Source organism: Triturus cristatus, chromosome 2_2 (genome assembly GCF_964204655.1).
Source record: "Triturus cristatus chromosome 2_2, aTriCri1.1, whole genome shotgun sequence".
Classification (NCBI taxonomy): domain Eukaryota; kingdom Metazoa; phylum Chordata; class Amphibia; order Caudata; family Salamandridae; genus Triturus; species Triturus cristatus.
The window spans coordinates 1047217043-1047234643 of record NC_140582.1 but is presented as its reverse complement, the minus strand read 5'-3'; the positions used below and the strand labels follow the sequence as shown (position 1 = coordinate 1047234643).

General features: G+C 49.3%; 1 protein-coding gene across 10 annotated transcripts in view; it reads left to right on the top strand.

Annotated features, from left to right (window-relative positions):
- Positions 1–15579, top strand: part of RNF4 (ring finger protein 4) — a 265770-nt gene extending 250191 nt beyond the window's left edge. For all 10 annotated transcript variants that reach the window (XM_085642535.1, XM_085642538.1, XM_085642539.1 and 7 more), the window contains one exon: positions 14925–15579. In XM_085642535.1, coding sequence (XP_085498661.1) covers positions 14925–15074 — 150 coding nt within the window. In that variant the 3' untranslated portion in view covers positions 15075–15579. The remainder of the gene's footprint in view (positions 1–14924) is intronic.
- Positions 15580–17601: the final 2022 nt, after the last annotated feature.

Below are 17601 nucleotides of genomic sequence, written 5' to 3'. Positions count from 1 at the left end.
ACACCTCCCTGCTATGGAGCAAGACAAATGTTCTGACAGAAGTACTCCAGCCTGGTTAAGCCCAAGACGAAGCCTCTATTACGATTCAACAAACCCTCACGGATACCCTTTTGAGCACCTAAGTAAAACCATTTTTTGGACTGACAATCCTTAAGCAGGTCAGTCTGCGCCACTGACCAGCACCAGGCAACCCTGACTTCCTTACTCAACATCCCACACGAGTTTCTATGTGCAATCCAACAGTAAGATTAATCCCATCGCCTTCCCCCTCCCTCTACCTGATCGTGAGTCTTAGAGAATGGAGACATTTTGCAAACGCATCTTTTCATCCATCTGTCTTGCTGTGGGATCAGTGAACGGCTGCTGCCTTTTGGACCACTATTCCTATGCTGTATGGGACAGGGTGGCCCAAGTCTTACTGGCAGTTCCGTAAGGCCTCAGGGTGTCCCTGACTCAGGCTATCCAGGATGACCAGGATACTGATAAATGTTTTTATTTGATCAGGCTTGCATGGGACCGACTTGTTAGATCGGTAGGAGTGTGGCACTTTGGGGCCATCATGGATTAAGGCTACAACTTTTCCAGGCATGTCCAAGCATCCCTGATGGACATGCCTTTTTTATGGCTCTTGCCTTTTCAGCTGGGAAGCAGACTCTGCCCTAGAACGTTTTAAAGAAAGCAGAGTCACAGCACGTTCCTTAAAACTGTTTACCCACCCAGGCAGTTCCATCTGCAATTTCTCCCCTTTCGGGGATACAGTAGGTGTTTCCAAAATTGTCAACATCAGACTCTGCGAACAGGCTTCCCAGCTGTTTCACGGCTGAGGCCGCGGTTTACAAAGACAATGCCCAGGACATCAGGGACAATGCGCAGCTCTGTACCCAGCTCTTTGCTCCTTTAGCATCCGTTGCCACAAAACAGATTTAATATGTGCTGTGTGACACACAGCCACCCTGTAGGAGGCTAAACACTCCCATTTCTTTACTGCCTTGACGCACCTCCCACTGCCATCAGGGTGAGTGACAGAGGACTAGCTGTCTGGCTTGCAGCAGGAAGTGCAGGCCGTTTTGGCCAATGTAGGTTCTGGGTGTTACTACCACTACTTCCTGGTGCTGAACAAGGAGGGAGATCATCGTTCTATTTTACAATTTCGCCTTCTCATCGCCTTCCTGCAGAATTATAAATTCCAGATGCACAGGCTAGCCCAGGTCCTGTCTGCCCTAGACCCCATAGACTGGATAATCTTGTTTGGTCTGCAGGACACTTATTTCCATATGCTCATCCTGAAAGCCTACAGGCATTACCTGTGGTGGACAGTGGACCCAGGAGCATTTTGAGTTTAGTTCTCCCTGTCTGCCTCACCAGTGTCCCTCGGGTGCTCAAGTGATGTTGGTGGTCGCAGCACACCTTCGGAGTCTTCCCTTAACACGACGACTGGCCATTGAAGGCGGACTTGCTCCAGACAGGCATCAACCTCCTCCAGATTACAAAGAACCTCCTTGTATTGTTGCATTTCACTATGAAAGTCACACCTGGTTCTTTCGCAGACACTCCCTTTCATCTCAGTCATTCTAGGTACGGTTCAGTTTTGTACCTTTCCCTTTGAGTGGAGAGTTGAGGATATTTGGACTATGATCCCGATGTTTCTGCCTCTGTCCTGAATCTCAGTGCCGTTGACTCTGAGGCTGCTGGGGTTGTTGTCTTCCTGCAATTGAAGCATGCAATATGTCATTTGTGTGTTCTGCAGTGGGACCTGAAGTCCCAGTCTGCACAATATCAGCGGCATCTTTTGGATTGTATCCAGATTTCAGAGGAGGCCGCAAAAGATCTGCAGTGTGGCTGCTGGATGGCAATTGGGTTAGTGACAGATCCCTCCTCTTACCCCACCCACAGTTGTCAGTAGTCACAGATGCTTCTGCGTTGGGAAGGTCATTTGGGAGAAGTGGTTATCAAAGGCCTCTGATCTCTGGTGAAATTAAACTCACCTCAGTTTTTCCGGAGTGGGGGTGACTCCCTTGACATTTAAGGCCTTCCTGCCCACCATGCACTGGTGCTCACGGACAACACTACTGCCATATGATACTGCAAAAAGCTGAATGGGTGGGTATCTAAGTTCCTGTTCTAGGAGGCTCTATATCTCTTGAAGTGTCTGGACTGTCGGAAGCTATCACTGGTTGTCAATCTCCTGGCAGGATCTTTAAACTTATGGGCAGATTAATTCAATCGCTGACACTTGGTGGACCACGAATGGCAGTTACCCCTAGCAGTGGTGCAGGGCGCCTTCCATCAAAGGGATGAACCCTGGCTTGATCTTTTCACCACTGCCAAGAACACACACTGTCAGCATGATGTGTTGGAGCTCCCAAGAAGACTCTGACTGAGACTCATTCGGTTAGAGTGGTGCTGGGACTCCTAGATCCATTCCCACCAATGTCTCTCCTGCCCCGAGTTCTGAAAAAAATTTGGAACGACTGAGCTCAACTCATCCTAGTGGCACTGAATTGGGCAAGGAGAGTGTGTTACCCGCATCTCTTGAGCATAGGCATCTGTCCTCCAATCAAGCTGCCGCCTGGGGCGTTTCTTCTGTTGCAGCGGCACAATGCTGCGGCAGAGCCTGTCCAGTCTTCATCTCCATGCTTGTAGATTGAGCAGCGTCTGTTGATCTCATTTGACCTTCATCCTGAGATTTTTGATGTTATGTTGGCCGTGAGACTTCCCTTAAAAAATCGTATGGCACACACCAAATTGATCCACTGAAAGGGACAGACTTGATGTGGGCACTGTTAAAGGCTACTTGTTGGCGCTCTTGTCTTTTTGTGGTTGCCTGATCAGCCTTCTTTATTTAAATCGCCTATTGAGATGAGATTTTTGAAAGGTTTGTGGTAGCGCGCGCACACACGTTCGCCCTGTGCCGCGTGCAAGTGTTTTAATTTGTAATGTTACTGCATTGTCATTAGGTAGGCACGAGCAAAACACCGATGGCAGCACATACACGTCTACCCTTACCTGGACGACTGGCTCGTTCAAGCAAAGTCGGCCCAGCAATGTGCCAGCCACATGTCCTGCACCATTCACCTCCTTCACAGTCTGGGATTCTCACTAAATTACCCAAAATCCCATCTCCAGCCCGCACACGTACAACAGTACCTAGGTGCGACTATAGACACTCTGGCGGCCACAGCTCAGCCAAATTTAGTGAGGATCAACAGCATGCAAATGCTAATTTCCAAGTTCAAACCCCAACACTCCCTTCCTGCACGAGTGTTCATGCAGTTGATAGGCATGATGGCCTCCTGCATTTTCATAGCCCCACACGCGAGACTACATATGCGCCCGCTTCAGGAGTGCTTAGCACGTCAGTGGAATCAGGCTCAAGGACAGCTGAAAGACCTAGTGTTGGTGAGCGGTCGGGCATACAACTCTCTGCATTGGTGGAATCCACAAAACCTTTGCAAGGGCCGACCGTTCCAAGAGCCTGTTCCACAAATAATACTGACAGCGGACGCGTCTCTCCATGGATGGGGAGCTCATGTACTCCACTACACAGTGCAGGGACTATGGACAACACAACAGAAGAAGATGCACATCAACCTTCTGGAACTGATGGCAATCTTCCTGGCAATGAAAGGCGTTCAAAGTACACTTGTGCAACAAAGTCGTGTTGATCCGGACGGACAACATGACCGCCATGTACTACATACAGAAGCAAGGAGGAACACACTCTCCACAGTTGTCTCATCTGGCTCAGAGCATGTGGAAGTGGGCCATTCAGAGGAACATGTTCCTCATGGCAGAACACCTCCCCGGCAAGGACAACCAGATGGCGGATCTGCTCAGCAGACACAGCCACCAGATGCACGAGTGGGAGTTACACCCATCAGTACTCCAACCGTACTTCCAGCAGTGGGGTCATCCAGAGATAGACCTATTCACCACAAGCGAAAACGCAAAATGCCAAAGCTTTGCCGCCAGGTTCCCACATCCGCAGTCGCAGGGCAATGCGATATGGATGAACTGGTCCGGCAGATTTGCGTACGCTTTTCCCCCAGGCACCACTGATACCGCTGGTGGCACGCAAACTCAGACAACACTCACTGACACTCGTCCTGGTTGCTCCAACGTGGGCACGCCAGCCGTGGTACACCACCTTTCTCGAACTTTCTGTGGTGCCGCATCAAAGGCTGCGGATCAAACCCGCGCATTTGACGCAGAACCATGGAGAGATTCAGCACCCAGATCCGCAACAGCTGAACCTGGCGATCTGGCTCCTGAAGTCCTAGAGTTTGGCTACCTAAACCTGCCACCTGACTGTATGGACATCATTAAGGAGGCCAGGAGACCCACTACCAGAGCTTGCTATGCAGCCAAATGGAAAAGGTTCGTCATTTATTGTACTAATAATGACATTAACCCGCTAGACGCATCCATACAAAACATAATTTGTTACCTCTTACACCTATACCGATGCAATCTGGCGTACACCTCGATACGTGTCCATTTGACCGCAATATCAGTCTATCTCCAGACTAGGCAGCACCTCTCTCTATTCAGAGTGCCTGCCATCAAAGCATTCTTGGAAGGACTCAAACGAGTCATTACACCAAGCCACCCACCGGCTCCAATGTGGAACCTCAACTTGGTCCTCACACACCTGATGGGTCCACCCTTTGAACCTCTACACTCATGCGAGCTTCAATTTCTTACCTGGAAAGTAGCTTTCCTAGTAGCGATCACCTCTTTAAGAAGAGTTAGTGAACTCTAGGCACTAACCGTTCAAGAGCCATTTATACAGGTTCACGCCAACAGGGTCGTACTGCGTACCAACCCCAAATTCATGCCCAAGGTGGTATCGCAGTTCCACATGAATCAGACTATTGAACTGCCTGTTTTCTTTCAAAACCCACAAACTGTCGCAGAAAGAGCACTCCATACACTAGACGTGAAGAGAGCCCTCATGTATTATATCGACAGGACTAAGATCTTTAGGAAGACAAAACAACTTTTCGTTGCCTTTGCGCCACACCACAAAGGTAACGCTATCTCCAAAGCAGGTATAGCCAGATGGATCGTTAAATGTATTCAAATTTGCTATCAAAAGGCTAAACGCACATTAACGATTCCCCCACGAGCCCACTCAACACGTAAGTTAGGGGCCTCCATGGCTTTCCTAGGAAACATTCCCCTGCATGATATATGTAGAGCAGCCACCTGGTCCACTACACATACATTTACCAAACACTATTGTGTAGATGTGCAATCAAAACAGCAGGCAGCTGTAGGACAGGCTGTTCTCAAAACACTTTTTCAGACCGCTGCAGCTGGCACTGGTAGCCGCCGCTAATAGAGGGCACTGCTATGTATTCTATGCACAGATATGAATTCAGCAGCCCACATGCCTCGAACTGAATATGCTACTTACCAGTATGCATCTGTTCTTGGCATGTAGGGCTGCTGACATTCATATCGCCCTCCCTCCTCCCCGGCGCCTGTAGCAGCTGCAGCTCTCAGAATTACTGTAAGCATGGTCATCACTTTCTGTATCTACTCCATCACTGCCACAATGGCGAAAAACAATCTGAGGATGGAGAGGATTCCCATGCGCACTGTAGTCCAGGGGAGGAGTCACCTATCCCAGGATACTTCGAAGACTCTTCCAGGACAACAACGTGCAAACATCCGGACCCAACACTAGGCGGCGATCTATGCACAGATATGAATGTCAGCAGCCCTACATGCCAAGAACAGATGCATACTGGTAAGTAGCATATTCAATACTTCCTCATTCCCGAGGAGGACGGGTCAATAAGGTCCATTCTCTGCCTTGGGCACCTCAACTGTCAGAACACTACAACATGGTAATATTTCAGGGTGTCACTCCACAACTATAGCAAGGTGACTTCACAACTGCCCTCGACCTGAAGGACACCTACTTCTACATCCTCAACAACATCGATGGTTCCTCTGGTTTGTTGTAAGTGTTCAGAATTATCAATTCATAGTGCTGCCTATTGGGGTGACCACAGCACCCAGGGTGTCTACAAAGTGTCTATCTGTGGTAGCCGCTCACCCCAAAAGCAACGGTGTCCACATCTTCGTTTACTTGAGAATTGGCTAATAAAGAGCGCAACGGAACAGCAGTGCCTAGATCACACCCAAGCCACCATACATCTCTTACACAGCTTAGTCTTTACCATCAAGATCTTGAAATCTCATCTCCAGCCACTTCAGGTCCAGCCCTTCCTAGGGGCCATACCTAACTCTTATCACGAGAAAAGCATACTCCGACCCTGGAAGGGTCCAAGCGTTCTCCCCCCTTTTCAGTCAGATCATCAGATAACGGTCAGAAAGGTCATGTGCATTCTCAGCATGATGGCCTCTTGCATTGCTATAGTCCCATGTCGGGTTTCACATGCACCCATTGCAGGAGTACCTAGCAACAAAGTTGCGACAAATATTGGTAGTATCTAGTGTTGATATGGGGCCCTACTCCTCTTGCTCTCTGAAGTGATGGGAATGTCCGCAACCTGTTACAAGGCCGGCCTTTTTTGGACCAAGTGTCGCAGGTGACAGTCACAACGGGCACCTCTTTCATTGGTTATGGAGCACACTTACAGGAAATGACCGTTCAAGGGATGTGGATGCTCTGTCAACAAGGTCTCCACATCAACCACCTGTAATAGTCAGCCATCCAGCTAGCCATCAAAGTGTTCCACGCTTGTATCTAACACAAGGTAATACTCGTGCATACAAAGATGTCAACTGTACTGTTTTACCTACAGAAACAGGGTGGCACTCACTACTTGCAGTTGTCCCCTCCAGCCCAGGGCATTTGGTGCAGGACGATACATCACATAGTCCAACGACTGATATGGTACATACTAGCAGTTGACAACCGTTTTGCAGGCCTGCTTAGCAGAGTGCAGCCCAAAGTTCACAAGTGCAAACTCCAAACTTTCCATACTGGTTCTCAAACCCACAGTTCATGCGCAACGCACTATGGATGAACTGGTTAGGAATATTTGCCTACACTTTTCCTCCACTGCTTTCATTTGTGGTTGGCAGGCTTTGGCAAATATCCCTCACTCTCTCGTCTTAGAGCCCCAACCTGGGCCAGGCAGCCCTGGTTCACCATTCTCCGCAGCCTGTCTCTAGTGCCTCACGAGAAGCTGCCCAAGTGGTCGGATCTTTACTCACATAATCAGGGCACACTTAGGCAGCTACTTGGTTTTCTCCCCACACTTTTACTAAACATTAGTGTGTGGATGTTTTAGCTCTCTAACAATGAAGGCTGTCTTATGCATACTTTTTCAATCTTCTGCAACATTCTAGGGCTAGCCATTGCCTTATAGGAGCCTGCTTTACAGTCTGTGCATAGCATGTGTATCTACAGCTAGTTCTCTTCCAGGGGATCCTCATCAATAGTCATAAGCATTAGAATATTCCCGCCCATGTGCGGGATCCCGGAAACAGTATATTATATGTGCCCCACATATACATATCCATACATATATACCTATATGTATACACAAGCAAATGCAGCCCCTAACACCCTAGAGCTGAATCATGCTGTAAGGAATTTCCACTACACATTAGAAAAAATAGCATTATAAACATGAGAAACAACATTATAACTTGTTTGGAAACTGTTTTAATGCTTAGAAAACAGCAGAAATTCTTAGAAAACACTGAAAGCATAGGAAGCTCCCAGGCTGCATTGCAAATACCCAGTCTAAAAAGACTGAAAAGCTAACTCATAGCTGTATAGTAAGAACTGACACCGTGCCTTTAAGGCACACCTGACCCCCACCTTCCCATCATGCCTCAGGGGTGACAGTTAGGTCAGTTGTTCTTTCCGGCTCCTTCTAGAAGGATCCTGGCAACAGAGCTCCACTTTTTTCTGAGTTTGTCAGAAAATATTGTCTATTTTTTCAATCCTTTTCCCTTACTTCGACGTTTCACAGCTAAGTCAGTAAGAGGCTGCCTTTTTTTAGGCTTATTTGGGCATTTTTTCAACTTAAAATGCCTTCTCTTTTCGATCCTTGCCCTGCCTGTGGCAAGAAAAAGGCCGCGACTGACTCTCACAGGGTCTGTATCCTGTGTCTGCCGGAGGACCATGATTCCAGCACATGTCCTCACTGCCAGGGCCTGTCCAAAAGAACTTTGAAGGACAGAGAGCGAAGTCGCGCTTATGGCCTAGCGCAACCATCTAGAGGCCGATCTCCGGTGAGGAAGGGCTCCAAGAGGCATAAAAAATCATCTAGAAGCAAGTCCTCTCGTCCTTCCGCCTCAGCGTCGGGCTCGGCGCTGGGAAAAGATGTTCCGGTAGGTCATATTTCGAAAAAGAAGTTCTCGACAGCGGGCTCGCCGTCGAGAGCAGGTACGACGTCGACGTCGAAGTCCAGACCGCCATCGTCAACTCGGCGACGATCGGCGTCGAGATCCAGAGCGGCGTCGAGATCCAGATCCTCTCCGCCGTCGTCAACCCGGCGACGTTCGGCGTCGAGAGACACCCACCCTCCGCCGTCGTCAACCCGGCGACGATCGGCGTCGAGAAGCAGGGAACCTCCGCCGTCGTCAACCAGGCGACGATCGGCGTCGAGGAGCAGAGAACCTCCGCCGTCGTCAACCCGGCGACGATCGGCGTCGAGGAGCAGAGAGCCTCCGCCGTCGCCAACCCAGCGGCGTTCGGCGTCGAGGAGCAGGGACCCTCCGCCGTCGACATCTCGACGTCGATCGGCGTCGAGGAGCAGGGACCCTCCGCCGTCGTCAACCAGGCGACGACCGGCGTCGAGGAGTGTCACCCCTCCGTCGTCGAGGGCACCATCCCCACCGTCGTCGAGGCTTCATCGACGTTCGACGTCGAAGCAGCAGGATCCTCCGCCGTCGTCCTCCAAGCGGCGTTCGGCGTCGAGGTTGGCATCGGTATCGACGTCGAGAGTGGCAGCATCTCCGCCGGCGTCCCCGCGGCGTCCGGCGTCGAGGGAGAGAGAGCCTCCGTCGTCGGCTTCACATCGCCGCTCGACGTCGAGGCGGCAGGCTTCGCCCACGGAACATGGCCGCCGGTCCACGTCGAGACGGCGTTCGACGTCGAGAGAGTCCCACCGAGACAGGAGAGGACACCACGGATCGTCGTCAAGACCGCGCTCGACGTCGAGACAGGCCTCAGACAAGTCGGTGGTCCTGGTTACGGAGTCGGCTTCTCGCCACTCCTCCTCCCACTCAGAGGCCTCTCCACGACCAGCAAAGCCACGAGACCATGCAGCTCAACCCCGTAGGTCTTCTCCTCAGACTCAGACCGTTACTCTGTCGCCCAGATGGCTACTACCAGCACATCATTGGCTAGACTCAGGGCCTACAAGGAGGATGCGGGAATACATCAGCCCAGTGCATGATTCTCCGCTGCAACGCCTGGTGGCCGCTGTGGACAGAGCTAGTCCCCCCAGGCCAGCACGTCCGAGATCTCCGGACTACAGGCGACGCAGATCGCGCTCCCCCAGACGGGAGGAGCGTTCACCTGGGTCAAGGGCGCGTGATCATCACCGGAAGCGCAAAAGGACTCCATCATCGTCCTCTTCCTCATCCTCCAAGTCCTCCATCAGAAACTATTCTCCCACGCTCACGGACAGCCCAGTGTCCAGGGTCTCTCCCGTAGACGACATCAACACCTACCAGGAAGTGTTGCAGCGGGGAGCACTGAAGCTGGGGATTGAGATGTCAGTCCCCCAAGTCACAACCTCGGTGATTTTTGAAACACTTCACCAAAAGTCTGCCTCTCGTCCGCTGCTACCTTTGGTCCCAGGAATCATGGAACCAGTCATGGACACTTTTCTCACCCCGGCGACTGTCAAAGCCGTTCCGGCTCGTATCCTAAAAAAATACAAGCCAGCTACCTCTGACCCCGTCTTTGTAAAGACAGACCCACCTGCGGACTCCGTCATAGTGGCAGCTGCCAGGAAGGGTCAGACGGCGTCGTCCTCCTCCTCCTCCGTCCCTCCAGACAAGGAGAGCAGAACCCAGGACTCATGGGGACGCAGGACCTGCTCTTCGGCGGCGGCAGCCCTCAAGATCTCCAGCGCGGCGGCGCTTCTGGGCAGGTACGATAGGGCCCTCTGGGATTCGATGGAACGTTTCAAATCCAAGCTGCCCAAGGAGGACCAAAAGGACTTTGAGGAGATTGTTACTGAAGGGGCACTGGTGGCTAATCAGTCGATTAGCACAGCGGCGGATGGTGCGCTAATCTCAGCCCACTCTTATACACACGGCGTCTGCGCCAGGAGGTCGTCCTGGTTGCGTCTGACAGGGCTCAAGCCGGACGCACAGCAACGGATTTTAAACCTCCCGTTCTCAGGCAACTCCCTCTTCGGCACTCACACGGATGAGGAGATGGGGCGCATGAAAACTGAGCTGGACACTCTCAAAGCCGTGGGCTTGGAGAAGAAAAAGGAGTTCAAGCGCCGTTTTCGACCCACCCAACGCAAGGGGCCTCAACAGAGGGTTCAAACCCCTCAGTGGTCTCAGAGCAAACCCCAAGGGAAAACCCAGTTTCGAGGCGGAAAGTCTGGCAGAGGCAGAGGTGGACACCAACAACAGTCCTCCACTGCCACAAGAGGAGGAAAGTCATGAGCTGTGGCTTCCTCTACGACCGTTGCCCACTCCAGTGGGAGGAAGTGCTTCGCAACATCTAGCAGAGTGGGTCAGCATCACAAAAGATCGCTGGGTGCTGAATATACTGCGTCATGGATATGCGCTACGTTTTCGAGCGCTTCCCAGAGACATCCCGCCAAAGAGGTCCCGTCCTCACCACCTAAACCTACTCAAGCGGGAAGTGAGGTCACTTCTGCAAAAGCATGCCATAGAAAGGGTTCCTCCTTCACAGGTCGGAAAAGGAGTGTACTCCCGGTACTTCCTGGTGCCCAAGAAAGATCAAGAGCACAAGTTTCGGCCGATTCTGGACCTTCGTCTCCTAAACAAAGTCATCGTCAAGGAGAAGTTCCGTATGTTGGCGCTTCACCAAATATGTCCACATCTACAAGTCGGAGATTGGATGTGTTCGGTGGACCTCCAAGATGCGTATTTTCACATTCCAATAGCAAAGCATCACCGCAGGTACCTGCGGTTTGTGGTAGGAGACAAGCACTACCAGTACAAAGTGCTTCCATTCGGACTCAAGTCGGCCCCGCGAGTCTTCACCAAATGTATGGCAGTGGTGGCGGCCTGCCTACACAAGCAGGGTCTCTTCGTCTACCCGTACCTGGACGACTGGTTACTGAAGGCTCCAACCCAGCAACAGGTGAGGAAAGACTTCCAAATCTGTCTAAGACAGTTGCACGCTCTCGGCCTTCACGTCAACATGGCGAAGTCCGTGCAGCGGCCTACTCAGTCCATCCACTACCTTGGCTCCGTTCTGGACACAAGCGTGGGAAGAGCGTATCCTTCGGAGGAGAGACTGTCTTCAATGAAGAAAAAATGCAGGCTTATGCAGCAGATGCGGAGGCCGTCAGTTCGGCAGGTAGCATCTCTGCTGGGTTCCATGGCGTCCTGCATTTTTCTGATTCCCCACGCCAGGCTGCGGATGAGACCTTTGCAGCAAGCTCTGGAGGATCAATGGGATCAGTCCACAGGTCGTTGGGGAGATCGGATCTCTCTCCCCCAGGTAGCGAAATCTTCCCTAACATGGTGGACTCGTCAGAACAATCTGTTGGTGGGAGTCCCGTTTCACCAGCCACTTCCGGTGCAATCAGTGGTGACAGACGCGTCGCTACAAGGATGGGGAGCCCACATGGGGTGCCTCCAGATACAAGGTCAGTGGTCTGCAAAAGAACAGGGCTACCACATAAATATGCTAGAGCTTCGGGCAGTCCACCTTGCTCTAAAAGCGTTCCTCCCAGCAATCGAGACCAACTCAATCCTGGTGCAGACCGACAACACCACGACCATGTTTTACCTGAACAAACAGGGCGGGACTCGGTCACGGCCCCTCTCCCTGGAGGCGCAGGCGATCTGGCACTGGCTGCTTGCCCGGAACCTCTCGGTGGTGGCAGTACACCTTCCAGGGGAATTGAATATCAAGGCAGACGCACTCAGCAGGCATTTCGAAGATCAGCCCGACTGGGTGCTGCACGACGACGTGGTGGCGGACCTGTTCCGTTGGTGGGGTCGTCCAGACATCGATCTGTTTGCAGACGACGAAAATTCAAAATGCCACGCCTTCGCGTCCAGATTCCACCGTCCAGGGACCAGGGGGAATGCTCTTTTGATGGACTGGTCAGGGACATTTGCCTACGCCTTTCCGCCCCTGCCTCTGATTCCGAAGGTGGTATCCAAGCTGCTCAGATCCGACATGAAGATGATCCTCATAGCTCCGGACTGGCCGCGCCAGTGGTGGTACCCGGACCTTCTTCATCTCTCGGTTCGACCTCACAGGCGGCTGCCTTGCAGGCCGGACTTGCTGTCCAAGATGGGCGGGAGGATTCTGCATCCCAACCTTCCCTCACTGAACTTAACGGCATGGCTCCTGAGGTCCTGCAATACGGACATTTAGGTCTACCTCCTGACTGCATGCATATTCTCAAGGAAGCGAAGCGACCCTCCACAAGAGCGTCTTATGCGTTTAAGTGGAAGAGGTTCTTCATTTGGTGTAGGGAGAATCACCATGATCCTACAAAGGGGCAGGAGGACGTCATCCTTCCGTACCTCCTCCACTTAGCTAGATCAGGCTTGAAGTATGCATCCATCAGGGTCCATTTGTCTGCCATTACAGCTTACAGGAGGTCTCCCAGTCAACCTTCTTTTTTCCAGATGCAGGTGGTCAAGGACTTCTTGCAGGGGTTGAAAAAAGTTTACCCCCCTGTTCGAAACCCTTCACCTCCGTGGGAGTTGAACTTAGTGTTATCCAAGTTGATGGGCCCACCTTTTGAGCCGATCCACAAAGCTTCTTTACAGCATCTGTCGTGGAAGGCGGCTTTTCTGGTAGCCATTACATCGGCACGCAGAGTAAGCGAAATCCAGGCTCTGTGTACTAAAGAGCCGTACACAGTTTTTCACCAGCACAAAGTGGTCTTAAGGGCACATCCATCCTTTCTCCCTAAGGTAGTGTCTGATTTTCATATTAATCAGTCCATTTCTCTGCCATCCTTCTTCCCGAATCCAGCGACCCCGGCTGAGCGGTCGCTCCACTCCTTAGACCTCAAAAGGGTACTTAAATTCTACCTGGCAAGTACCAGAGGCATTAGGAAGACGGACCAGCTGTTTGTCAACTATGGCGCCATGAGAACAGGCTTCCCAGCAGCTAAGCGATCCATTTCCAGATGGATTGTTTCTTGCATTACCCTAGCCTACCAGCTGGCGAAAAGGCCCTTACCTTTGGCCCCTAAGGCCCATTCTACTAGGGGGAAAGCGGCCACAGTAGCTTTCCTGCATGACGTTCCTATGGCAGAGATCTGCAAGGCGGCCACTTGGAAATCGGTCCATACTTTTACCAGGCACTACTGCCTCGAATCCGATTCCAGGGCGGATGCCCAAGTAGGCCAAGCCTCCTTGAGGAACCTGTTTGGGTAGCTGAGCTATCTGAGCATACTGTTCCTTCTCTGTTTTTTTCTTTCCTTTGCCCGCAGGGAGATGAGGTGAGGCTCGCTATTCTATTCTAATGCTTATGACTATTGATGAGGATCCCCTGGAAGAGAAGGATTAGTTACTTACCTGTAATCCTAGTTCTCTTCCAGGGGTATCCTCATCAAAGTCATAAGCAACCCTCCCGCCTCCCCGGGCAAAGGTGTGATAGTTTTCAGAGGTTATTATTTTCTTTGGGCCATGACTTTTCAGTCTCCGCAAAGAACAACTGACCTAACTGTCACCCCTGAGGCATGATGGGAAGGTGGGGGTCAGGTGTGCCTTAAAGGCACGGTGTCAGTTCTTACTATACAGCTATGAGTTAGCTTTTCAGTCTTTTTAGACTGGGTATTTGCAATGCAGCCTGGGAGCTTCCTATGCTTTCAGTGTTTTCTAAGAATTTCTGCTGTTTTCTAAGCATTAAAACAGTTTCCAAACAAGTTATAATGTTGTTTCTCATGTTTATAATGCTATTTTTTCTAATGTGTAGTGGAAATTCCTTACAGCATGATTCAGCTCTAGGGTGTTAGGGGCTGCATTTGCTTGTGTATACATATAGGTATATATGTATGGATATGTATATGTGGGGCACATATAATATACTGTTTCCGGGATCCCGCACATGGGCGGGAATATTCTAATGCTTATGACTTTGATGAGGATACCCCTGGAAGAGAACTAGGATTACAGGTAAGTAACTAATCCATATGCCACCAAAGACTTTTTTTACTTAGTCTGTAAGCCTCTGTTTTTGGCATGTAGTGCTGTCTATTTACATGCACCCACCCTCCTCTGCAGAAGCCTTTCAATGATGCAGATATTTCTTCTTTTATTTTTAATATTCCTTGGCATGGTCATCTTTTCTGTATCTCCATGCTCCATCTATATCCTAACCATTCGTGTAGGAAAAACTGTTTAACAATGGAGCCAATGCCCTTGCGCATTACTAGCAATTGGTGGAGTCACTATACCTCGTGACTTGAATGCCTTTGAAGAAAGAAATACTTGCACGTCTCTGAGGCCAACATTGAATGGCAGGAGTATGCACCACATGTGCATCTACACCACTACATACCATGAACAATGGTTACTGGGTATAGATTTCCTTTCATACAACTGCACCAATATCAACGTGATGGTAGAAATACTTAATTTGCAACATGCATTATGGGCCAACAAAGCCTCCGCGAGGTTCTGATTAGGTTTACCAACTGCTCATCTTGGAAACAAATGTGTTACTGTGTATCCTTTATTAAATATGAGTAATTTTGTTGATATAGTTTTCCTATTGACATTTGAATTTTTCTTTAATGTAGATCACACAGAGTGGGCGAGTTATTGTTGCTACAAAATGTGGACACATCTTCTGCAGCCAGTGTCTCCGAGATGCTCTGAAACACAGCAGCACTTGCCCGACATGCAGGAAGAAACTAACTCACAAACAGTATCATCCAATATACATCTGAGTGGGGCTCTGGCATCTCCCTTTTTGGACATCATCTAGTGGATTTCCGTTCCTCGGCTTCAGATAACTAAACCATTTGACAGAACTGATGGTTTTATCTGTGTTCACCTACAAAAACAGACTTTATTCTACTCGACCTGACATATTTGGAGTAAATGGTATCATCTAAAATTGGAAATTACTGTTCTATGGGATTTCTGTTTAAATTGAATTCCTGCTCGCTGGGGCTATGATTCTTAACATCTTCATGAATTGACACTATTTATTTTACACAGCAATTTTGAAAGTGCACTAAGGTGCGGACATACAACTCAAGAAAAAGCTGAATGACAAGATGTGACAAAACAAATTTTACATTTTTCTAAAGGCGTGCCATAAAAGTACATTTATTGGTTTTTTTTTTAATTTCCTTTTTTTTGCTCTGGATATTGTGAAAATCGCAGCCTAAAACTTCAGCCAAAACGAATTTTAAGATGGTAATAAAGCATTGCGAGGCTTGTAAATTATTCTGTGTTTATGAAATCAATGCATTTAACAAAATCCTCTAACCTAATGTATTGAAATGCTTGTCTGTTGTGGTCTGTGTCAAAGTACCTAAATGTTAGAGGATATAATTTGTGTAAGTCACTGTCATTTAAGGTCTCTGATCATGTTTCAAACCATTACCTTACTTTCTGCTTGCTTTACATTAAGTGTTAATGTGGTTTGTTAAAGATATTCATTAAGAAGTCAGCCAATCCTTCTTTGGGTGCAGTTCTTTGGTTCGGAAGAGCCTGCCAGTATGCTAAGTGGTTATGGCGAGACCCAATTTAGTTTGGATCTTAGAGGATAGCTGCATGTAGAAAGCAGTCAATGTTTCTAAAAGTATTCTTAGATTGTTTCCTTTTGTAGAACAGATTAGAAAGTTGTCAAAAGGTTGTACTTCTCCTTCCGTGTAAGGATTAACCATGTTTATTCTTTTTTCACCTGAGTAGATGTAGAATGTAAATTATGCATGTACCTTTCAGTCCGTCATTTTATGGGAGGCAGTAGCGCATACTTGAATTGAAGTGGCATTCTGTAATATTTCACTGTTAGCTGGATACAAACTTTGCTTTTGTCACTGTGAAATACCTCAAATTTCCAGTGTGTTTAATCTCCTCAACTGAGATCCAGAATACCAATATCTGAAGGATAGTGTTTTTTTTCTTTCATATTTGAGTTAGACCCCTTAATAACCTGTCCACCTCTACTGCTCAAACACAAAATGTTTTGCGACACCCTCTTAGGTTGAGTTTCATATGCAAGTCAAGTTCATTACTGCTTTAAAAATGCTGGATCCCAAGCCGTTTTTTGTTGTACAGGGATTCACAACATTATATCAAACTTTTCCTCCTTAGAGGGGTTGATTCTCTTCTACTCAGTCTACCAAAGTTAAATCTTCTAAAAGGAACATAAGACTGCATTCAATTAGTTTATAAGGAAGCACTAACGTTTATCAAAACTGGATCCTCTTTATATTCATGTTTAGTTGAGGAGCTCTGAAGGCAACGATTCTTTAACAATTATTTTAGTAATTACATTTTATTAACGGCCTTGCATTATTAAGGTCTAAACATTAAAATACTTGTAGCATATTGCCTATGAAGCTTAGCCCACTAATGTGGAATCTGAATAGAAGGAAGATGTTCCTTCTTGGACTCCAATTAATCGGTGATTTTAAAGCGTGCTACTCGCCCATGAGGGTCTCAAGGCACTGGGGGGGTGAGGGGGAGGGTCGAGCAGCTCCGTGGTCATCCGAGGAGCCAGGTCTTGAGATCCTTTCTGAATAGGTGCAGTGCGGGCTTCGTCTGATGCCAAGGAGGAGTTCGGTACAGGTCTTGGCCGCAGTGTAGGAGAAGGATCTGCCCATTCTAGTCTTATGGATGCGAGGGACCGTGACTAGGTTGGCAGAGCGGAGGTTTCTCTTGAGAGTGTGGAATGAGATTGTTTTGTTGAGGTTGTGGAGGGCTTTGTAGGCATGTGTGAGCAGTTTGAGGGTTATTCTTTTTTCGACTGGATGCCACTAGAGGTCGCAGAGGTGTTGGGGTCATGTTGTGGGATGTCTAGGACGAGTCTGGCTGCGGAGGGTGTTAAGGCATGTGGAGGACACAGTGTTGATCTGGTGATTCATGGTGAGTGAGGAGTCCAGTATGATGCCAATGTTTCGAGCATGGTCCGTAGGGGTGGGTGGGTTTCTGAGGGCAGAGGCCACCAGGTGTTGTCCAAGGTGGAGGGGGGTGGATCAGAGGATGAGGACTTCTGTTTTCTCAGGGTTGAGCTTCAGGCAGCTGCTGCTCATCCAGGTCCTTCATCACTGCTTGGAAACTGTGCCTGGTGATGTCAGGTTCCTTGGTGAGGGAGAGGATGAGATTATTGATTGTGTTTTTCCTAACGATGGTTGCAAGAGGGGCCATTTAGACGTTGAAGAGCGTGGGGCTGAGGGGGGATCCTTGGGGTACTCCCCATCTTATCTCTATTGGTTCGGAGAGGAAGGGCGGGAGGCTTAT